At 36.7% G+C, this 24,138-nt stretch overlaps 2 protein-coding genes across 5 annotated transcripts in view; one reads left to right on the forward strand and one right to left on the reverse strand.

Moving 5' to 3' along the window:
- LOC100644219 (elongation of very long chain fatty acids protein AAEL008004) overlaps positions 1 to 21,951 on the reverse strand; it is a 78,107-nt gene extending 56,156 nt beyond the window's left edge. For 2 of the 3 annotated variants that reach the window (XM_048411078.1, XM_003399417.4), the window contains exon 1: positions 21,819 to 21,951. The gene's annotated coding sequence lies outside the window, so the exon portion shown is untranslated. Of the gene's footprint in view, positions 1 to 8,144; positions 8,275 to 21,818 lie in introns of those variants that run through there. The other variant, XM_048411077.1, reaches the window with a different exon arrangement.
- LOC100642769 (elongation of very long chain fatty acids protein AAEL008004) lies at positions 1 to 23,909 on the forward strand. Of its 2 annotated transcripts, none has more exons than XM_003399565.4 (5): positions 1 to 610; positions 11,724 to 12,064; positions 16,899 to 17,036; positions 18,300 to 18,542; positions 21,867 to 23,909. In XM_003399565.4, exons 2-5 carry the CDS (start codon positions 11,726 to 11,728, stop codon positions 22,044 to 22,046), a joined length of 900 nt encoding a protein of 299 aa, XP_003399613.1. In that variant the 5' UTR covers positions 1 to 610; positions 11,724 to 11,725; the 3' UTR covers positions 22,047 to 23,909. The 2 variants fall into 2 exon arrangements, with proteins under 2 accessions (XP_003399613.1, XP_012169828.1); XM_012314438.3 differs by lacking the exon at positions 1 to 610 and adding an exon at positions 10,341 to 11,192.
- Positions 23,910 to 24,138: the final 229 nt, after the last annotated feature.

Consider the following 24,138-nt stretch of genomic DNA (forward strand, 5'->3'; position numbering starts at 1 on the left):
ATCGACCGTTGGACCCACATTTCTGTATATGTGTCTGCGCGCGCATGTGTGCACACGCTCGCACACCGACACACTCGTATCACAACACACACATATATACACACGAGCACGCGCATACACACACACACACACAAAACCACAAAAATCTTATACACAGTCACACGCGTGTGTCGTTGCGAGAACGCGTGTACCCGCGCAAAAACACGCAAAACGCACAAAAAACGTGAACTGTGAGCAAGTGTTAGCAACCCAGAAGATCACCGGGCGTGTGACTAACGTGTGACATTCAAATGGTAGGAAGCTTGTGAACAGCGAAGAATAGGTTGCTAGTGAACAAAGTGCCAAGTTCGGGCTTCATCCCCGATTCTTTTGAATCGAAGCCAGACGAGGATAATCGATAAGCTACTTGAGGGACAAGAGCTTTATTCTTCGAATCGATCGGCTAGTTGCAAGTTGGTACGTCGATCTGCTTTTCAAGAGACTCTGCGTCTCGTAAGAAGAGTTAGAAATTGCTCGATATCGAGGTCGATACGAAGAAGTGGAGTCTCGAGCGAAGCGAGGTAGCTACAATTTAATTTGCAAACGCGGCGTCGCTTTCGTCGGTGAACAGGTAAGTCGATCTCTTTGTTCTCTTGGAGCGTATTAAATTATGAGAGCAGTGTGATAAGTGATGTAGCAATGTACTGGAAAGAATTTTCATTATGCCATCAATAGAGAGTAACGCTCGATCTCGATCTGCATTTGTCACACCACTCGAAATGAACTAAAAGGTGACACCAACTGGCGCCGCGTACCTGCAATCGAGCCGGTCTCGCATTTACAGGAATGGTACAAAGGCAGAAGAAGCTGTTTGACGAGAAGGCAGTTCGTACATTACATTTTTCAAACGACTTCGAACTTTAATCACCTGCCTGTTAGCATACGAAAATGTAAAATTCGGAAATGGATGGAAGATGAATTTTCTCGCGCAGGAACATCGCGCAAAAACGAGAAAATCGCAAGCGCGGTCCCGCGAGCATTATGCACATCGCGTACGATCTTCACCTTAATGGCATCTAACAAAACGAGTGTAATCGGTTTGTGTACACTTATGTGTCAATTAAACGAAGTACATTCGAAACATTATCAAGGAATACATTGAATGCCGATAAGAAATTATCGTGTAACCATTTCAGTTAGCTTCGTTGTACAAGTGTATACGTAAAAATCGACATTTTTGACAAGATTGAATTGCTCTCAAAATATAAATTGAGATTACATTCTGATTATCTACGGTAGAGTAATATTTTTGCAAAGAGTTTGCCACAGATTAATCAATCGTATTTTAGGTCAGATTTGTTAGAATTTTTAAAAAATAACAAAAATAAATGAGAATGATAGGTATTTAATAAAGTATTCAATAGAAGTTATAAGAAACAGCTAACGTGCTATCATATCGTTACAAAGCGTTGCTTTCTACTTTCGTAAGTAGAATACGCTCCTAAATGATCAGACACAGCTAGGAGTTTCCCTATGGAACACACGGCCGTCGAATTTCGTACCATCGACTAATTTTTCTTTATAAACAAGCGCCTTTCTCGATTTCACGACGTTGCACAACAAAAATTTTACCAGTGACTACCCTCGAAAGTGTAAACTTCATTCTGTAATTCTCTGGAAACGTTCGGCTTGAATGATAAGCATAAAATGTTTGCACAGTAAACAATTAATTTCCGCTTAGATTCAGCATTATTTAAACAATGAATTTTCGTAGTTCACTTTTTATTAAAATTTATGATGATCGATCACGAAATCATCGATCGACCGATCGATCATATAGTCGAACAACGTGAACGTTCAACGAAACCTGTTTCTCATGATTTTACTGATTATCGAGAAATACAAAAATGAAAATCTTCTGCGAATTTCATATGCAGGAGAACTATTTCGTTGTTTTACTTTTTGCCAATACAGACAACTGTCAGATAAAAACGCTAATTGTCATTGTCGATACCGGACATATGCTACACAAAGTCGTACGCGGTGCGACAATTACGAGAAAAAAAGAAAAAACGAAAATAACCACAAAAAAATTTGTCTTACTTAACGAAAGCGTTGACGAAAACGAAATTAACTACGACAGAAAATACAAAACACGCGCATTAGTGGTAGCTGGTACAACGCAAACACGTCCATGAATTATTGCAATGTGCAACTTGTGAACAGAATTCCGTGAAAAAAAACGAAACATATGAATCCAAGGAAGAAATCTGACTGAACGCACAGAGTGGTGATATGTTGCAAGTCAAACTCGGAAAGATAGAAACAGCCAAAAAGGCTCGTCATGATCATTTGGCTTTCTCGCGATTCGCAATTGATTTCATCGCCTTCGAGAATTACAGGAGAATGAGATTATAATAAAAAAAATACGCGTTTCCCGTGCGGCGCAAAAGTGTGCCACATTGCACACTTGAGCAAGGTTTACATCCTTGCGTTAGTCGATTCGAAAGGAATGTGGGAGGGAAAGAACGTCTGACCCCCTTCGAGGATCTTATTCTTGGAAACAAGTTGCCGCCTTATTTGAGACGCGAACGTTATCACTGCCATAGGTGATAGCCTTTGGAGGTGATAGCTAAAGAGAAACTAGCTTAAAAACAATACGTTACACAGCCACTTAAATGTCGTCAAGATAGTAAGATTGTTTTCTAACGTTAGAAAAAGTTTCTTCTTAACATCGACTAAAAAAACATCGATTAAGTATCTCGAAGGGGATATTCTCTATGTATATTACTAACCATAAGTATTTTAGGGCACCTACTTCTGTATCTATTTAGTATTTTATGTTATAAGTCACGTGCTATACATCTATGTCAGAAGAAACGTGACTTAAATAAGTTTCTCAGAAACAGCGATGATCTATTGGAAAACTTATAAAAATGTTATTTATACTGAACGTATAATATTGGCATAAAAACAGAATCTAAGAAACAATGATCAAATATCATTTTTGTAATTCTCCATCCTTAATCCTTGAAACCCTTCCCTTGCTTTTAATGTTCTTCTAACAGAGGATCGAATTATTTTGACTTGTGGCGTTTTTGCAATACATGTGCCATATGATATAAATGAAATAATTGATTTATAATAACATAACTAGAAAACAAAAACAGTCGGAAGCATTTAATTTGAATTAAATACAAGTAGGTGTTCTAATATATATATATATGCCCGACAGTGTATCTGATCCATTTTCTCTAATGATATTACATCCCTACAAATCGTTTTGGCGTTTGCCTCGAAATTAAAACAAAATCCGTAGAATTCTACGAATTCTATAATAATCAAACACACGAAATTTCTCTCACTTGTCGGTATTTTTCAACCACTTTCTGCATACAAATTCCTCTGAACAGCCAATGAAACGAGATCTGCAAGCGTTGCTAATTCTTCTCGTCGAATGTGAAACTCTTCGCGAAATATATTCCAAGTAATTATGAACTAAACTGGTTGCAATCAATTGCTTCGAAGACTTTAGTTAGTTCTGCGCGTGCATAACTTATGCGTGCAAAACATGAATAAGCGTCTCTGACGCGAGTCAAATTAATGGTTTATTAAAACAAGAGCCTGCTTTCCATCGAAGCAGCCTCATATTTGATGGTAGAATTCATGTTTCAAATTCTATCTGATTCTCCTCTGTTATTTGCAAGGTACACATATACCAGCAATTGTTTCGACTTCGCTAGAATTTCCAGGAACGATCTCGTTTTTCCAAATTCAATTACACCACGTCTTCCTTGAAAGAACAGATCGTTTTAACCAAGAGTCTCTAATCTCCAACAGCTTCATTTCACAAATAAGCGACATAGAAAACTGGGAGTAATTCATTTACTCCGTAACTCCAATATGTGAGCTGCTTATTTACCAAATTGATAAACTCTATGAAACAAAAAATAGAGAAAATTGATGAAATTATAGCATGAAAATAAGCATCGATCAAATGCTCCGACATTGGAATATAACAAATTTCAAAAAATGGAGTTGGCCACTTTGGCCTGTGAATAGCTCATATAGCGTGTATGATAATAATTTACTGTAATACAAGTAAGGAACATTTATATCTCACCGTCGCATTTCACTAAACAATCTGATTATACGAGTATATGAATTTATGATTTCTGTATGATGATGAGTACTCACACGACTTTTTAAGTTTTGCATTAATTGTTAATAATTATTTTGCATGGACCTGTAATGTTTATTACCTTCGTGTATACTACCTGCTCCAGTTATTCCGAACGACATAATGATAAACCTCGTGGCAATAGAAAGAACCGAAATTCTAATCGTGATTTCACGAAAAGTTTCACACAGAACTATCTCGAACTGTACGAAAAAGTTACTTTCTTTTTGGTGTGCATGTTCAACTACCTCATGTGTCGCGTCGAGTAATCATCAAGATCAGGAAAATGTCCGAACACGTAAAACATGTCGCATGATGTAACCAACTAAACGAAACTCGACATAAATATTCGGTACAAGGTTGCTGGACCATTTTTGAGCAGACCTCATTGCTTGCTTAAAGAATTTGATCAAGCACGTATATCACATTTCTTGGAAACTTTAAAAATTAGACAAAATTCTTCGTTTGCTTTTTATTTTATTTCATGAAGAAATCTGAGACACGTGAATGTTTATGAACTAATGATTTCAGTTTTCATATTAATTATTACTAATTGTTCTCCGCGAAACTGTAACGTTTAGTGTTCGATTTACTCGGTGTATACGATCTGCTCTAGATAAATAATTTGAACAGTTGAAGGGATTGCAGCTACGAAGGGACAGCTATAATATATTAATTGTATTCATTGGAGGAGACAAAAAGTTCGGCATTATGTAAAAGTCTAATCTAAAATCTGTTTAAGATCTAAAATTCTCGAAAGTCTACAGATCTTTTCACAATAATGTTTCATTCGAGAATAAATTATCTCACTTCAATTCTATAAATTGCCAAATATTCAAAAGAGAATTCCAACTGCAGGAAGTCTATGAATCACGAACATCAAATAATCCAAGGTCCTTAATCAACAAACGGGCTTTCACGTCGAATAGAAACGAAACAAGAGGAAGTATAGTGAAAACCAGCGCACCGTCGATCTTTAAATATTTACGATCAATGACGAGGACAACGAATCGGAAATTTCTTGTTCTGTATAATTAAATACCCTCATAAAAACGCGAAACTATGAGAAAAACGTCTTTACGGTGTTTAGGACAAATGTATACTGTACCAATCACTGTATCATAAAAGATTCAAAACAACGAAAAATGTATGCAAAAAAGAACATTTTCTATCAGATTACGTTCTTCGCTGTTCGAATTTAGCCTAGTTTGAGAACCACGGCAAGGAAATTACAATAAAAAGATGTACATATTGTATTGTACGTGTCATGCAAAATCATTTCGCTGCAATGGCACAACCAATCGAACAACTTTGTAAAGAGATGCCACAATTGGGAAGATACATGTACTTACATTTATCGCGTGAATAATTGAGCGATTCTAACCAAATCCATAAATTGAATAGTAAAGAAAAATGATATTAGTTAGAAACTGACGAAATAAAAAATGAGTTAAAATATAAATTTGTCTAAATCAGAGTTATTAAATTGAAATAAATTGGAGTTTTCTACATTGGGATTTACTAATAGTTATGCCATTTCTTCGTGAAAAACGAACTTGTAGAAGTAAATAGTCTGTTTCTTGCGAACTGAGAACTATTGTTTGAAATGAAGTTTGAATTGATTATCTTTTAGAATTGCTACTCCAATTTCTAAAAAGTTCAGTTATACAGAATGAAAGATAAAGGAAGACAATTAATGATATGAATATGCAATGTATTCGTGACACTAAAATTGAGAATTACATTCATACTTTTTACGGTCGAGTCATTGAAAACTCTCTAAGAAAGAAACTTATTTGAATAATTATCCCGATCGTTACACTATAACCACATTGACCTTCCATCTTCAACAAAATCTCTAAGGCAAGCTTATGTGAACTTCACCGATTTATTTAGTCGTTATTCTTAATGAAAGAATTCCGAAATACGGAGGAAACTCCGGTGAATGATATTCACGAACAAAGAAGGAAGTACTCATACACATGGTTCGAAGAACAAACTTTTTAAACCGATATTATGATCAACCGAGGGTCGAGATAAAAGAAAATTAATAACTTTCATCGATGTATATACTACGTTTTTCTTCGTAACGATTCGTACAAATGAGAGACTGAAAATGTATTAACGATTCGAAAATTCTATGATGATCGAGATCACTGTAAAATTAATACCGTTTTGTCCAAAAGAAGGCTATGTGAGATGAAAGTGAGAAGAGCAGAATTGGTGTGTGCATCATGACACACTGCATGTGAGAATCATTTAGGATGAGTACCGTTAAGTTTCTCTATTGGTTCTTCGTCATCTAAACTTACGGTTGATTGCTTTGAAGAAACATGTTGTGCCCTTGGACTGGACATTCGATTGAAGATATTATTTAATCTTGACATTCTGGAGAGAACTAATTTCCAAGAAGAATTGAAGTATGTAAGGCAAGGCCATCTCTTTGCGCTTTGGCATTTATACGTTTCAAAAATTATAATCGCATAAACGATGCTCTATCATCATTCGAAACAATTTCAGAGCATATTTTGTATCTTATCTCGAACCTACGAAAGTTTAAAAATTTCGAATTTCTATGAGGAAGGATAAGTAAGTAAGAATTTTCTACTAAAGACAAAAGAAACCAAGCTACGTTTCGGGATAGTCGCCATAACGAGGAAGAAAAATGAATTAGAAGAACGGAAAATTTCGTAAATAACTCGCGAAAAGTTGGTGGATAGAAACTTCATGAAAAACTATTCGCAGAATTAATAAATATACAGAGACTTCGTCTCATAAACTGATGAGCATGCACGAACGACGAGATCACGAGCTTAAGGTCGTCGAAAAAACGAAAGAGAAATTGAATGAAGCTGGAACGCGGCGCATACGTACTTAAAAACTCGTTGACCGATTCTGCACTGCGTAAAAAACGAACTAACACAGATACCGATAATTGTTCATAATCTTCCGTCTGTACATAGAAAGTGGCAAAACTGAAGAAATTGCATCCGCAATAGTTACAAATGGAAGAAAATTGAGCCGTTTCGTAGATTCAATGATTAAAAGCGAAGATATCAAGATTAGTTTCTTAGGAGCTTTATGAGAATAAATGAAGGAAGAATGGTGGGAAGCAGAAGCTGAAAGAAACGTACGAAGAAAGAGGGCGAGGAAAGTGAAACGTCTTCTAATACCGGTTCTTGAAGTAAGGAAAACCCTAAGTGGCTTCTTCCTTTAAATAAAAAGAGGAAGACTTTAAATAAAAAGATAACAAGACGTATATGCACGAGAGAACTTGAAAAGTGAACGAAAGAAGCAGAAATAATAATTATAGAACGTATAGTATCCGCCAACGAGGTCGCCATAAATTCGAAAGAACAGAATGACCTAGAAAAGGAGAACGGGACATATCAGAAAATCTGAACCAAAACATACTTCCTATACTTTATAGCTTTCATCTTCTTGATTAAATCAATCGATATGACCGATTAGCAATCGAGGAGATCTATGACAAACGTACAGGTATCAAGTATATTTTCTACTCAGATAGTTTAACGATGAAATTTTTATTTATTTTGTAGCTAATGTTTAAAAAATTAAATATAAAAAATCTTCCAATATAATTTACTCAAAACGTCGATTTCGTCTAATAATTTTAAAAATATTCCATTTTACGAGCTTCCTACTTGCGAAATGGCATGATTCTATTATCCACCCACTGATTAGGAAAGGAGGAAATACGCAACGAAATGAAAAAACAGAGAAACCGAAAGGAAGAGAAGAAGAAAGTAGGAAAGGGGAAGAAAAAGGAAAAAGGCAAAAAGGAAAAGCCGGATCGTAGTGAAGTAAATATGGACTCCGAAAGAAAACGAGCAAAAAAATGCGAGCTACGCATTAACAGCAATAGCAACGTAGGTATAGCAATATACCTAGATCGTGACAGACGAAGATCGAGGAGACGAATCAGAAGCTGATCGGTACGTAACCGGACTGTCGACCCACTTACCCACTAAACTCTAAGCAAGCGAGTGTTAAACGGCACCGTTCCTGCAGCCGTTGTTCTCGTCATCGACGTCATCGTATTGCCGGTATCGTTATTAGTCTGCCTCGTTCGAATTCCCCCCTTCCATTCAAATAGTCAGCTACCTTTCTCTTTTTCTCTTGTTAGTTCTTCTTCTGGCCGTAGTGGACCATCGAGCTTCTATCCTTTTGTATTTTACAGGCTCACGCGATCTTCCAGACTTTCTCTGCAACAAGTACCGTTGCTCTGCCGTGAAACCAGACTAATCAATTCACTCTATTCGTGCCGATGTCCATAGATCGAAAATATATAAATAAAGAACAATCTCTTGGACTGTTTCGTTACGTTAAAATTATCGAATAGCCGACAAGGGTAGCTATTTCGCGAGATCGTTCAAAAAATTATCAAGGCAGGAAGAAATTTAAATGTTATTTTTGCTCTGCACAAGGTCTACGCGTTTCTTGCTATTTTTCTTTCATTGTCTTTCTTTCTTTCTTTTCCTTCCTTTCATCATCTAAAAAGTACTACTATAATAAAGTTTTCAAGCACTACTATAATAAAGTTTTTTCTTATATTTTCTTATATTTACTTGAATTTGTTGAAAAAAATATAATTCATATAATAAAAATTCACCGATTTTTACAACTATTTATTATTTTTCGTCCATATAATGGGAGTTCCCGGCCAAAAAGATGAATTCAATCAATCGGTGGTCATTTAACCGAACACTAAGTCAAATTTCATTCCGGTGAATGGAGTTTAGATAAATGGAGTTCTTTTGTAAATGAAGTGTATACGATAGACGCTCAATAATTCTCTTAGATATTAGTGACTTTTTGTTCATAGGATTTTATATTCAAATAAATGAATTCAATTGACAGAAGTTCAGTTAACTGAGCACAAACTGACATTTCGTTCCAATGAATGGAATTCAAATAAATGGAGTTTGGGAAACTCCAGTCTAACTATAGTGACAAAACGAACTTTATGAGTAAATACATCAAGATTAGGGAAAAGACGATGCAATGCATTGAGCAACCTTCCCAGTGCAATTACATATGACCGTTATTCCACTTTTTGTGGCTCGAAATTGCGGTTTCGTTACATAGAATTCTATCGGTCAGTGTTGGCCTTAGAATATTCGACACACACGAGCTCAGTTGTGGCGCGACCAGTAAGTTCTAGTCTAGTTATGCGACCGGCTCAGCGTGTCTAACGAGATTCAAGATTGCGCTTTCATACACGGTGCATTATTTCACAGCGATCTATCGGCCGATAGACTTAGCTACCTGATTCGGCCGGGAAAGAAACGATCCGAATTGTAATCCGACGAGAAGGAAAAATGAGAAGTCGATCGATACAACCATTGCCCTTTGTGTTTCGATGAAAAATACATTATGCATGGGGGAAAGGAAATAAGCGCCGAAGAAACTCTTCTTGAGACATTCCTCGTTATTCAGATTGTAACTAATATGTTTCATACACGAATAATGAGAATCAAAACATGTTTATTACTTAAGAATTTTTAAGTAGTTTCAGGCTTTCATATTTTGAAAGTGGAACTCGAATTAGCTGTGTCCCACAAAATGATTTCTTTTTACAAAAAGTAAAAATGTCTTCCGTTGTTTTAAACTGTCAGCGTGTCTGACAGGAAATACCAAATAACTAATGACATTAAATTTCCGAGAAAGAAACAGCCGACGAAAATATTCGCCTTATCTTGGAGAACAGGTGACCACGGACGAATCTCGGAGAGCGAAAGTTGAAAGATGTCGCGCGATGTACAGTTAATTTTGATCATTCCTTCTGTGGTGAAAAATGTGTTATTATTTTTCTATTAATATCGTTTCACAAACTTTCATCGCCTGTTGACATTTTACCGATTTTCTTACGAGATACTAATTTTTGTATGAAACGTTTACGTTTATGTTTTACATTACCAAGATTTTTTATTTGTTCCAAAAACATTTGATTCTTTATATTCCCAAGATTTTTAATTTATTGACCAAACATGAGTTTTGAACGTTCAGCAATAAATTCAAAGATACATCTACACAAACTAAAAATAGAGGCATTAATCAATAAATAAAGATGATCGATCAAGTCCAGAGTGTAGAGTATACGTGTATATTTTTAGCAATTAAGGCCAAGTCTGGTGCTGTATTGAATACAAATAAAGCAGAACTAGTGTATTTCGTGAGGGAAAGGGGAACAGGAGGTCAACCTAATAACATTTTTTGCGAATCAAAGAGCCGCGCGAAAACGAGTTGCCGACTACATATATTACGTCAACTAAAAATCGAGCATTTATGCGTGTGTCTACGAATTTGCAATACTTGCTCAATCCGTCTTATGAAACGCAACCAAAGAAATACGCAAAGGGTGACTAATATATTCTAACCGCATCTAATAAGTTTACTTATTCTAACTTCTATAGACAACAGCTGCAAAGAAACAACGACAACCTTCAAGAAATTGAAATTTAATTGAATGACAGTTTGTAACGCATCATCTTTAATCGAGAATCTGATCGTATCAACGGAAATAAATGGCAAATGTAACTGCTTGAATAGAAATCGGAGAAAACAAGAACGATAATCAAAGAATCGAAACTGCATGACACTCAAGGAGAAAACCAAACGATGAAGCGGCAAAGAAACGCGATGATCACGGATGAATCAGGATAAGAGTCGACCTAATCGTCAAACTGTGTCGTGTTGTGTGTATGCAACATCGCAATTGAAACTCGTAATCGCGTTGCATCCTCTGATTTATTACTGCTATTGAAAAAGCAGGCGCAACGCCGAAAAAGAAGAATTGCCCAGCATAATTTTGATCAACGTAGATCGGTAAAATGCAATTCCAGATAGACAGTGCAACCAAGATCTTCGAGAATAGCGCATTCGCCGAACTTTTTGACCTGTCGCGTTTAACTTTTTACATTCCATATCACTCGATCGTCGATCGACTTCGTTTTCTGTGAACGAGCAAAGAACCACGAGTACCTTACGGATCTCCTTGGCTTGATCTTAGGTAGGGCGAGAAAAATCATAAATTATGGAAGTCCGATTCTATACGTTCGCCTCATCTTTTTCGATGTGGCATCGTGTATCGTTGATGAACTTTCCAGAGACGCTATTGACTTCCTAGTACTATGCCATCGAGTGAAAAGAACCATAACGGCGACTTATTTTATTGGCTTCGATCATTTTGAAGAAATCTTAGTGTTTTGGTCAAAAAGCTATATTATCGAAATAGTTAAACTCTATCAAGACTCGACTTTATAAAAAAGAACTATCATAATGCTTATACATTAAAATCGTCGCTAATTTCATTATTATTAATATTACTTACGTGATATACAAGAATAAATCTCATTATTATCAAAAATTATGTAAGGCGCATAAAGCACACAAAGATATTAAGGATACGAGGAAAAATAAGAAAGAACGAATATAATAGATGCAAAAAAATTTTCGATAACATTTCGATGTCCTGTTCTCGACACGTCGCATTCCAACGTGCTTTATTAATTTATTAAAGTAAAATTCGTGTGATTTTCAGAAATGGCGTCGGCGGCAGCAGAGTTAGTCGTGGAGCGGGAGCCGGAATCGAGAATCGAGATGACGGACACAAATCGGACGTTCGTGGGCGCCCAGGGCCTGGTCAGAATGGCCCTTGACCAATACACAGAAATCCTTACCACGGTCTCAGATCCTCGAGTCAGCGACTGGCCGCTAATGGATTCGCCGATACCAACATTTTTAATCGTCCTTCTTTATTTATATGGAGTGGCGATATTCGGTCCACGGGTGATGGCTAACAAGAAACCGTTCAAACTCAGAGCAACTTTGGTAGCGTACAACGCGTTTCAAGTAGTCTTCTCGTTAGGCATGCTGTACGAGGTAAGCGACTCGAGATCCAGACAGCCTTCGATTGTAAAAACTCAACCTCTGGTTAGAGAACCAGGAAAACGAATCAGCGTTTATGTACGAAAGTAGCTCGCCGGTTCTCTCCTCTTCGAGATTCAATGGAATCTACTCCTTGTTGAGGCACGCAATGTTCACACACGCGATCTGGTTCAAACTAATCAGAATCTAGAACAATTACGAGCATCTCTAATAGCGTTTGAAGCGAGAAGGCCTCTTTAAGACGAAACTTTTCCCTTATTCCGAAGGTTTTAAACACATTTCGAAACGCTGCGAGCTTTCTCTAAATACCTTCGACGATTAAGATATTGACGAGGATGCGCTGACCCAAAGGTGTGCGAGAGATCGATGCATCGCCTCGTCGGGTTTCAAAGTTCATGGCTGCCAGATTTCGAAACGCCTCTCTCCGAGGAGGATCGCGAACGCAAGTGGGTCGCGCTGACAAAAATGTCAACTACGGAGATTTCGTTAGATCTCGCGTTAGTTTGAAGTGTAACAGTAAAAACACGCCAGGGGTTGTTCATCCATCAAACCTATATGAGTATTTCTGCAATTTAGGCGACTTCTTTCGTGATACTAACTTCGATATAAATAACTGGCGAACAGTAGCTAACTACTTGAAGTATTTGTTTCCACTGAATAGGCTAAGTTTATCGAGTTGTGTTCACTGAACCATGGTGAACATGATAGGTGTTTGACGTCAACCGTTTACGGGTCATCTCTCGATTAATATCTCACAGGCTAACGATCTTGTAATTTTATCGAGGTTGTAAACATAAATTGCGTTGAAGAACAATATAATTTCTCTCCTTCTCGTTTATAATAAAAAAGAACCGCGTAAATAATAATAAGTTTCGAGTGTCTCGTCCAAGATTTCTGTTTTAATCGATATAACGAACCCGTCTCCCCAAGGACAACCATGCTAAATCGTTACGATGGACAGGCAGAACAACCTCTCACCAAAGTGCCAAATTCGAACTTTCGAACAACGACGTAGAAATCCATGGATGTATCCAATCCATTTAAGCACGAATAATCGACATTTTATTTTTCCTGTCGTTTCGAAGGCCTTCGAAGAGTAAGTTAGATCGTCCGTTGGCCCATTCGATCACCTTGAACCACTAATTTCTTTGCTCCCGCGGACTTTGCTCCGTTCTTGGCGAGATTCGACTGGAGACGTTTGTGAAACGCGACATTCCAATTTATGTAACCGCTTTGTACCGACACCTGTTTCGATCGACCAACGACTCGACGTTCGTCGGCCATTCACTAGATAATAACAAAAAATAATTGACTATTCGAACGTTCTAATAATAAGATTCATTGTAAACCGTTCTCACGTTTGTGCTAAACGAACTTCCTAACGAGTAGTTAATCGACCGTCTCGAAACGCTTTTCACTCTATCGCAACACACGTATTTGTAACGCAGATTTTCTCGCTCGAAAGTGCCTGTTATTGATCAATAGTTTGGGTGCAGGCACGATTAGATACAGGAAATTATTACGTCATACATTCCTTTTTCAATGCATTTTTCTTTACCTAGATAGTCGATTAAAATTCAATTCGATTTTCTCTACTCGTAATAATTAAAAGATCGTTTTCTACGTCACTTTAATATTCTTACCATTTCTTGTGTATGTTCGCATTTTGTAATAATTTTCATTTTCAAAATCGATCCATTTCATGAAAATGTAAATATTTATGCTAATTCATTTTTTTATAGCCACTATTGAACAAATCAAAACTAAACGGAGATCTGTTTCGAATTAATATCCTATTTTAGATATTTTAAATGTTACGTATGCATTTCTTCAGCTTTAAATTTATTTTATTTTAAACAAATTTAAATGCTTACAAATCCGCAATTTATTTACTACAGTATCATACGGATAATACAATTATTTATCAAGCCTATTGGCACCTTTTTGCTTCTGTTTTCTTGGATTGTTCAATTTTATTGTTTATAATAACAACCCTCTGTCCTCCTCAGGTAAAATATCCTACCTAACAGATATTCATTTTCTTTTTTTCAAAATATATTGAAATATTTGAAGTTCGCCATGTTCTACTTTTAAGTAAAATTATATTATACAGACTGTTACGAAATAATGAGCAAATGTTTCAAACTGAACGAAGAAAATCATAGACGGCACAAAGGTAGGATAAAACTTCAGCTTTCTTCGGTTTCTCATTTTAATCTAATGACAGCGATATGTATAATCGTCTACTCCAATTGCCTCGCGTTTGCACGAGATACAAACTTCCGCAGGAAACGAATCTTCATCCTGATCGATCGAAGGAAAGCATAACGAGATTTATTTACAGAACGTACAGCTGTGAGTAATAGAAAACGGCGGTTGCAAAGAGGGAGCCGGCCACGATCCGGAATGTCTTCTCGAAAGGTATACGGAAAGAAGAAGTCGCGTTGCAACATCGAGTCCTCAAGTTGAAACTGCAGAGTTTCTATTTCAGTTGCTCCAACGAAGCCATTCGAAATTTTGTGCGACTTTTAAAGAGAGCACAGCGGCCGCTCACCGCGACGACCGATCTTTTCCGTTGTGAACCGCGCTAATGGCAAACAAGGGGTGAGAAAGCACCGACTCGCAAAACATACCGTTGCAAAAAAAGAAAGAGATAAAGAGAAGCTGCATGCACGCGGGCACGATTGGCGAGCCTTCCAATCGGTTGCCCAATCGATTTGTACACTCGAGCTCGCGGTTCGTTAAAGGCGAAACATCCTGTTTTCGACTTTCCACGAACCGCGCGTTCGCAATTCGTGCATCCAACCAGCTTTGTTTGAATAATTAATAAATCCCTGACAGTCTTGAAAAATTCAAAAGAATACCTAAGTAAAATCTATCTAAATATGGAGAAAGGCAATATTCATTACAGAATTTGTGGTTAACAGGCATAAGGTTTTATAACTTCAGCTATTTACTTTACTTTAATCGTGCTGCATCCTTTCGGTTATTTTTTAACATTTAGAAATGCCTCGAGCTTGAGTAACATATGAAAAATTGTCGTTAGTATTTTTTATGCTAAACATTTTCTTGAAACACTACAAATCTCTCTTGTTTGCTACGACGAAAGTGAGAATTGATATATAAAAATTCAAGGATCGTAATAGATTTAAATAATGATATTTACGTATATGCAGTTAGTGCTTTTCTTGTTTGTGTTTATCACTGATTCTTGCACAAAATACCGCAAATTTCTACTTAATCCAGACACAAAATGTTCATATCTGCTCGAAAATACAAAGAAAATAACTACTTGCAGTTACTGCCTCATTCCACAGTCGGCAAGAGACCGAAGAAATAAAATCTTCCTAATTATTCAATCTATCAATGTATTCTTATGCCAGAATCTTTAGCGTGATCTGCCTAACAGATCTTAACTGCTCAATACATAGAAACGGAAGTAGTTTCACACGAACAAACTTTTGTATGAGTAAGAAATCGTATCAATTTCTTAACCTTTCGAGCCTAAAATGGTACACCATAATTTATCGTAAGAAACTAAAAGATATCTTTCTAAATGAGAAAAATCTTGTAAAAGTTGTCTAGTATCACCTCAGAAAGTTATCTATACGCCAGATTATTTGCCCGGTGTGAAATAGCAAGGAATTATCAGCTATCAAGAAAGTCGGGCATCGCGATTGCGATCCTGTAAATCCGTAGCCAAATAACGTTTTTTCGGTCTCTTTCTTCACCAGGGATTGCGTCCAATTCAGTTCGAACGGTGCGTAAGAACTGGCGAATTTCATTCGAATTACTTGTTTCCGGTTTGAACTAGAAACGCATCGCGAGGGAAAAAGAATCCGGCGATTTCGAAAGGAAATAAGAAGCTCGTGGCTTTGTTTATCGACGGTGAAGGCTTCTGTCTGAATAACATACGGCTGAACGTTTCGAAATATTTCGTTAAGGCAAAAATTGCATTCTCGACTCTACTTAGAACTTATATGTTATAATCACCAATGTAGAACTAGAAGAGAACTGAACATTATCCTATTACACTCTAGGCGGTAATTTCTTAAATAGCTTCATTATAATTAGGAAATCAACGCGTCCTTGGTAGAGAGACTAGCATTCGCCGCTAATTCACTATATGAGCTAACAATCAACTTTCAATTATCTCCTTTTTTACCCGCAAAAGGTCATCTCGTAAACGAGAATATAATCGATGATGCAACGTTTATGTTCTATTTTCCCTCCTACATCGGCCTTACTTTTAATTGTCAACCAGTTAATTCTTACGAAACTATTATAATAGTACAATACGTAGCAAAATAATTTGTTAGTAAGATTGTTGGATTGCAATAATTTTCCTGATACCACTGAAATTCTATTAGGACATAAGATCTCAATATAAATAGAACCACATGTCAATGTAATATTTAAAAAATTATGATTAATTTACATTTTTTCAATTTTGGACGTATTATAGCCTGTGTTGTTATTATAATATTAGGTTCATCGTTAAAAGTAAAATTCATCGCAAACAGGTTGAATCTACTCTTAAAATTTTAATATCACCGAAATTCCAAGATCATAGAAGAGCAAATATTCCAAGAGACTTATACTGAAAAACCTCGAATAACAACATTTCCTTGATATCCGAGTCATTGAAAGTAAGACAAAGAACAAGAATATTCTTAGGTCACTGATATATTTTTTTCATATATAAATATCTTATGTACCATAAATATTAATGAGTTTGTTAAGCGTTTTTGTTTCGATCACATAATTAGCTCCACAAGCGTAAGACACAATCGAGAATGTACCTTGACCATGAACTTTTGTTTCATAGCACCTGATGTCTGGTTGGTTGTTAGACTACAGTTACAAGTGTCAACCAGTGGACTATTCCCACAATCCGTCCGCGCTGCGAATGGCGAACCTATGTTGGTGGTATTTCATCAGCAAATTCACAGAATTTGCTGACACGGTATGTACGAAGCCGCGTGAAACACAATTGGGAGAACTGCTGCAGCAAGAAGACAGTTCCATTTTCCAGTAATTTGAGTAAACTTACAGAAATCTGAAAGGGGGCAATCGTAATTAAATCACTTTTTCTAACGCACTATAAATTTATAATCAACCAATATTCTTGGTAATAAACTTTTGCGTTTTTGAATATAAAACCTATACTTTTTTCTTTCTCTTCCGATAAATATAATTGAATTACTGGAGCTGTCTTCTTATTGCTATAAATCTTTCAATTTGTGAAGTTAAGGAATCTCATAGCATCGATTAAAAAATTTCCGGTGTTAGACTAAATTCTTTGCGAATTTTTCAATTCATCGTAAAAATCGATCACTGAGGCGGAAACAGAAGCTGCTGCACCATAGATCTTTCATTATAACACGCGATGATGTTTTTGGTTTATTTATCGACACGATTATTCAATGCTCAACGATCATCTTCGAAAAGAGCCATGTCGCAAGAGAAATCACTGTTCGCGATAATATCATCGCGCCTTAAGTTATTAAGTCTTCTCTTGCGGAATAAAATCCTCAGGAAAAGTAACCTAACCTGCAGTGCACGCGGGAATGCAAATTACGCGAGTAGATAAGATCCGGTCGAATTAACAATATCAAGTATACCGGTGAAGTAATTTACCTACGTCTCATAGTAGTTATTCACTGAATCGTACGTTTGTCTGTTGCCCTACGAAAAATTTGAGATTTCTGATGATTTAAAAATATGTGGTATTATATCACGCGGAATCATCGAGTGTGACGAGTAATTGTCAGATTTCTTGTTAATCTTGATGAAATACAAAATTTTTAAAAAGGAAACAATTGTGACTCAAGGAAATCGCACGAAACATCACTCACGTTTGCAAGTGACAGGAAAAATGAAGGAGAAATATTCAGAAAAAAACATACAGAAGCGAATAATTGATAGTATTATAAACAGCAATTTACTGTCTGAAAGATAAATGATAGTAATAGTAATCTATAGTATTGGTTTTGATGAAACCGCGGCCGCTATATATACCAAACTCGAGAACTTTCAGAGGAAACTATCATTATACGAATTACCCTAATGAAAGTAAAACAAATGTTTGTCTATAATAGTGAGAGAAGAGTACTTTTTGCTTTTTTATCTGCTTATGGAAAACGACAACTATCAAAATTATTTTATCAATAGATCCGCAACAATATTAATACCATAATTTTTTTTAATTTATCTTATGAACTTTCAGATATTTTTCGTTCTGCGAAAGAAAGACAGTCAAGTGACGTTCTTACACCTGTATCATCACTCTTTAACACCTTTAGAGACATGGATCTGTGTGAAATTCATTGCTGGAGGACACGGTACTTTGGGAAACCTTATAAATAACGCGGTACACGTAATAATGTACATGTACTATATGGTATCTGCAATGGGACCGGAATACCACAAATATTTATGGTGGAAGAAGCACCTCACTACCGTGCAGTTGGTAGGTGTATTAATTTAAAAAGTCAAAGCATGATGTTCATAAATGTGTATCTACTTCGTATCTGCTTGGCCAAATCACGAAAGGATGATTACGTTTGTTTTCGTATGTAGTATATACATCAATTTTTTTGTTTTAATATATGGCTAAAGGTTATCAGAATTCCCGTTTCTGGATATAAAGAGTAACAGATAAATCATTCTCACATTTCACTATTTCTTTGCATCAATTTCTTTTACTTAGCATCAATAATAAATAATACGACATAACGATGGTGATCCATTACAAATGCAAGCGATGCGCATAATTGCTTTTATACGAAGCATTATGAGACACTCAGCAACTGGTACAATATCATGCTTTGAAACTATGCGCATTATCTAAGAGAAAATAAATTTTCTTTCATCAACTTGAAGAATCATTCGTGAACTTGAAGAAGGAAACAAGTGGTATAATTTTAGCGCGATTTTCGGAAGATTACGTACGAAGCACAAAGAAACAGGATATTTGAACACCGATAATCGAGGAATGTAACGAAAGACTCAAAACCTCTGATCGCGTGCGAGCTTTTATAGAAACAACGATCGAAAGCGTGTTGAAACGAACCAGGAAATTATTGAGCGACAGTTCAAGATACAGATAATGCTTTCTTGTAACGCTACTGATACAGATAATAGAACATTATTACGTTAAAGTGAATGGCTTTTAGTTATGCGTTTCAACGAATCGCGACATTTTGTACATGGATATGCCCCTGGCGCTTGGCAATTTCCGACACTTCATGTCATTTTAACTATAAGTTCATTTTATCTTAGCGAAAGATAAAGGTAAGTATGTGTAAAACCACGAATGCAAACACAAAAGAAAAGAAATTTGAAAAGATCATGAAATTTTTAATCGATTGGCTAATAAAGAAAACAAAAGAAAGAATCAACATATTTGAAAAGATAGTGAGCTTTAATCATTGAAAAGTGATCTCGGTAGCGCGTTGTTCCCAGAATATGTAGGCACGTGACCACGTTCGAATCGCGCAATAAACAAACACCGACACAAATACTTTTTAGAGCAGGATTCGCGATACCTTCTTCTTGCACAACGTGCACGCAACCAGCCTGGCTTGATAATAATCTCCATCGATGAAAGTGAGCGATGCGGCGACAAGTCATATACAGTGTTCACGTGTACGCACCACTCGCAGGGTACAAATGCACACAAAACAAACGTTTCACGACGTAGCGACCGAATAACATGTTGAGAGACATTGCTGCAATTTACGTAGTTTGGAGACAGAAGAAAGAAAAAACAATGATCAACGATATAAATTGCTGGTTCACCAGTAGCAAGACGGACTACGCTGTTGCGAACAAACTGTAGAGTAACGGGCATTGAATTTTTTAGTAACCATCGTAGATGTCTCAATACTTCCAAGCGCTTGACCCTTTCACAGTGTAAAAGAAGAGACTGAAGAAATTATTATTTCTTATAGAAAGTTGAAAGTAGATATTTTTACATCGGATATCAGAAACGCAGAAAATCTTAAGAGTAAAGAAATAACTATTCTTTAAATCGTTCATTCTGAATTCTTCGCAATTTTGTTGCATTTTCAAAGGGTTAGAAAGAACTTCAACATTCTCAAATATACTCGTTACCTTCTCGCGCAGTTTACGTTTTCCAAGCCGTATTGTAACGTTACTCAATTTATTCAGCTTTTTAATTTCAACAACAACTTGAACTTTTGCTCGAGCGTCCTCGAGTAAAATCTTGCAGTAGAAGCCATTAAATAGTCATTAGTGCCTACTATAATGATACTCGTTACTGTCTATACCGCAACAACGTGTTGATTAAACTGAGAGCCTCGTGTCAGGAAGAAAGTCAACGCTGCGAGCCTCTTAGCAGATCTCAAATCATGATCAAGAGAGAATCTTTTTGAAAATCGATATTGGGAGCAAAGAAGCGGAGGAAAGAGAAGTCGTATATGGCACAAGATCGACGTCGATGACATCGGAGACTTTGATGAATTCTGGGCCATCATTGACTACTCGTCCAAACCGGAGAACAAAATTTCACGTAAACATGCGGTAGGGGTGAGGGAAAGTGAAAAGTACAACGTTGAGCAATTGCAGGCTGACTTGCTTTGGCCGGATTCGGCCGACTACGTCACGGTGGCGCAATAATTTGGCATTCCGATATACCGTATAGCACCGTGCCACCATCACCATGAAACAACCGCCACGCTACCAGGAATCGGCTGCATGCCTACGAAACCTCACCTATGTATATGCTCTCCTACCTCGCTTTTATCTCGCAACACCATTGATTTCCAGTGCGCAGCTGGCGCAAATCGTTCAAAAGACAAATCGCGTTGTTCTTTCTCGCATGACACGCGCTTCTCTCCCTCGTTTACATTCGCGATAATATTCTCCATGAGGATGTTCCGCAACCGTTCGTCATTTCCAACTACGTGGCGTTACGAACGCTGTTTACTCATTCCTCGATGCGAAACGATTTGAACGAAAGGTGACGCTTAGTGATTTTAAGATGCGAGACGATCGAACGTTCGAGATACAAATGAAATACGATTCTTACTTCAACCCTTGAAGGCTATCATACTTTTAGGTATCGTAGCAAAGACACTGCGACGAAATGAAATTTGTCCATGATAGCCTCTAAAATTTCATTACATTTTACAAATAGGTAAAATAATAATATTTATATCCAGAGTCATTATTTTCATCATGATATTCTTATAGAGATCCAATGGATAAGTGACTCAGACTCATTTACTTAACAAAGGCACCGATAACTACCACTTCGATATAATATGTAGTTTGTTTCTTATGGTAGTGATTTTGTTTCGTGAGCATGAAATTACACATCTCACAGCTGTGCAATAATATTCTACTTTTCACGGATTAATCTATCGCGAATGGTACCGTTGCACCACATTGTTCGGTAGAATTTTGTCCGATCATGCGGTCGCGCAATCTGTGCAAGGTATAGCCGATTATTCTTGCGTCATTGGCACTGCCGTATATAACATATATTCCATTAATTCAACGATGGCGCGTAGCTCATGTATCGTCGTGGTACAATTCGGGTTGCAACACACTTCGTCTTTCCCAAGGAGAAAGGCATGAGCGTTACTAAGTTACTACGATTTCGCCAAATTTCAATTCGGTTAACATAAGAAATTTAAAATGATTCAAAAGGATAGCACACCGCTACAATTTTACCACTTCGAAACATAGTTTGAAAGAAAATATAGATAATTCGACTCACCCTTAACACGAAATAATGTAACAATTCAATTCATCACTTCGTTTGCAGGTACAATTCTTCTTAGTGTTCGTGCACAGCGCTCAAGCTTTGGTCTTCGATTGCGGCTATCCTAAGCTGGTGGCGGCGCTTCTTTTGCTTCATTCAACGATCTTCTTCGTCCTCTTCTCCGACTTTTACCGGCAAGCATATAATAAGGACAGACCGAAGAAAGAGCTAAAGGACGAATAAATGAAGGACATTATCACGCTTTGTCCCAAATTTGCCTCCGATACGCTCCAACGCATTGACCTCTCGGTCACGCATGCACGATCAAAAATCACGAGTCAGTTAAAAAAAGGAAAGAAGCATTTACAAAATTGTATTACACCATCGTATGGTGAAATTCGTTCTCGTATACTAGTAGAACCGTGTAAGGTTAGTGTCATATTAGTAAATCCTATGATACAGATTACATAGAAAAAATTTAATTAGATTCGTGAGTTCGATCATCTGTTCGTCTGATCGTTGGGGCGGAGCTTACAGCTTGCTTCCGTATGAAAGAGGAGTTCACTGGTTATTCCTTGTATCATCTGTAGGGCATCTCAGGTCTCGCGAAAAGCTCGGACCAGGGCTTCTGAAGCACTCGTTACTTAAAAAACCGACCGAGTATTCGAGTTACCCGGATACGGGTAACGCTATCGTTAAAATTAACGTCTTTGCCAAAACGAACCAAGAATCTTCGGTAAAAGCAATCGAGATCGCTATGTTCAACTAAGTTTATGTTCGCGCGAAAAAGTGCATCGAAAACCCAGAATCGACGTAACTTGATACAGCGATCGGTCCTTGGTGTCGTTAATTTAGTGCTTCTTTTTTACTGTATGTGTACATGTCGGCGGATCTGTAATTAAGATTACTGTAAATAATAGGATTAGTCCTAGTAAGCGCCACAAGGTATTACCCTCGCGGATTTATTTAATTTACTGCCCGTTTTGAATCAGTTACGCGATATAATTGTCGATTTTTACAATTATCAAAGAAAAAAAAAGAATGATCCCTTTAAATGGAAAATGAACGTGTAATTTAATTAATGTCCCGCGTAATTTCAATGGCTCATCTCACGAATGTCCAAGCTCAATTTTTTTGTTTACATTTATTTATATCTTTATTATTATTATTATATACGTACTTTCGAGTGTTAAAAAGTAACCCATAAACGATAAATCATAAGTAAATACACTCACATCGTTGTATATGAGAACAATATAAAAATAAGAACAATGAAATTTACGACAACGAATCAAGAACATCAGCGTCCTATCGCTGAAGCAGAGACACACATACATAAGCACACATGTACATGTGCATACACCGAATATATTTCTAAAAATGAAATTTCTCTCACTAATTAACAAGCTGTGAACTGATAAATTTATAAGATCAAATTCCGTAATCAAGTTTTGCTGCCATACATGTACTCAAAAGACAAACTCTCGTATATTTCAATGCCACACGATAGTAAACGCAAGATTTACGTTGTCAAGAAAAAACAATTATCACCAAACAACAACAATAATATCCGATTTGTAATTGATTTTAACTTATCCAAAACATGTAACAAAGCTATTGACAAACATGGATGTACAACGTTTGAAAATGAAAAAATAGAGAGAATGTGTCCGCAATTCGTTGCTCGCCGAAGATTCTCGGACCTATATACTCGCTGGGGTTACGCGTCACTCGATTTACTTCTTTATAGGAGAAGACAATGAAGTAACGGAACGTTAACGATAAGGGACAACCTCCGTTGCAAGCATGTGCGAAACTTTGCTCGGAAGCCAGCAGAGTACAGGCACTTTCTACCTTATCGATTCTTCCATTACACCCCTTCCAGAGGAATGAGCAGAGATGCTCATCCCGTTGCTACGAGTGGAAAAAACAAATCTGCTATAGCTCTTACAATTAATAATAAGGTAATTCGTTTAGGAATTTATCATTGAACCTCATCCTAAAGTTGTAATTTATTTACGGTGTGCCACTCATGATGGAACCCTTCTGTAAATATGTAATTCTTTTATTTCTTTTGTAATATGATGAATAAATATTAATAAGTTATTTGCAAGGTTTGAAAACCCTTACCTGTTTAAGAAATACAATAAAAAAACATAACTCTAGAACCTTCTATATGTATATACGTATACATATGAAATGGAAATATGTAAAAATGTTTTGAAATTCTACCAAGCAATTAATGTCTAAACTTTAAAGGGATGTAGAGAAATATGCCACTTCAGTGATAACTTATTTATATACAAAATTAAAATATTAATATTTTCTGTCCAAC

This window comes from Bombus terrestris, chromosome 12, assembly GCF_910591885.1.
Source record: "Bombus terrestris chromosome 12, iyBomTerr1.2, whole genome shotgun sequence".
NCBI classification, from domain to species: Eukaryota; Metazoa; Arthropoda; class Insecta; order Hymenoptera; family Apidae; genus Bombus; species Bombus terrestris.

What these genes read in the sequence shown, in the direction of transcription:
- LOC100642769 (XM_003399565.4), top strand. Translation starts at nt 11,726, where the DNA reads ATGGCGTCGGCGGCAGCAGAGTTAGTCGTGGAGCGGGAGCCGGAATCG. An exon ending in CGTTAGGCATGCTGTACGAG is followed by an intron (nt 12,065 to 16,898) that starts GTAAGCGACTCG and finishes TTTGTTTCATAG; the next exon opens with CACCTGATGTCTGGTTGGTT. An exon ending in TCACAGAATTTGCTGACACG is followed by an intron (nt 17,037 to 18,299) that starts GTATGTACGAAG and finishes ATGAACTTTCAG; the next exon opens with ATATTTTTCGTTCTGCGAAA.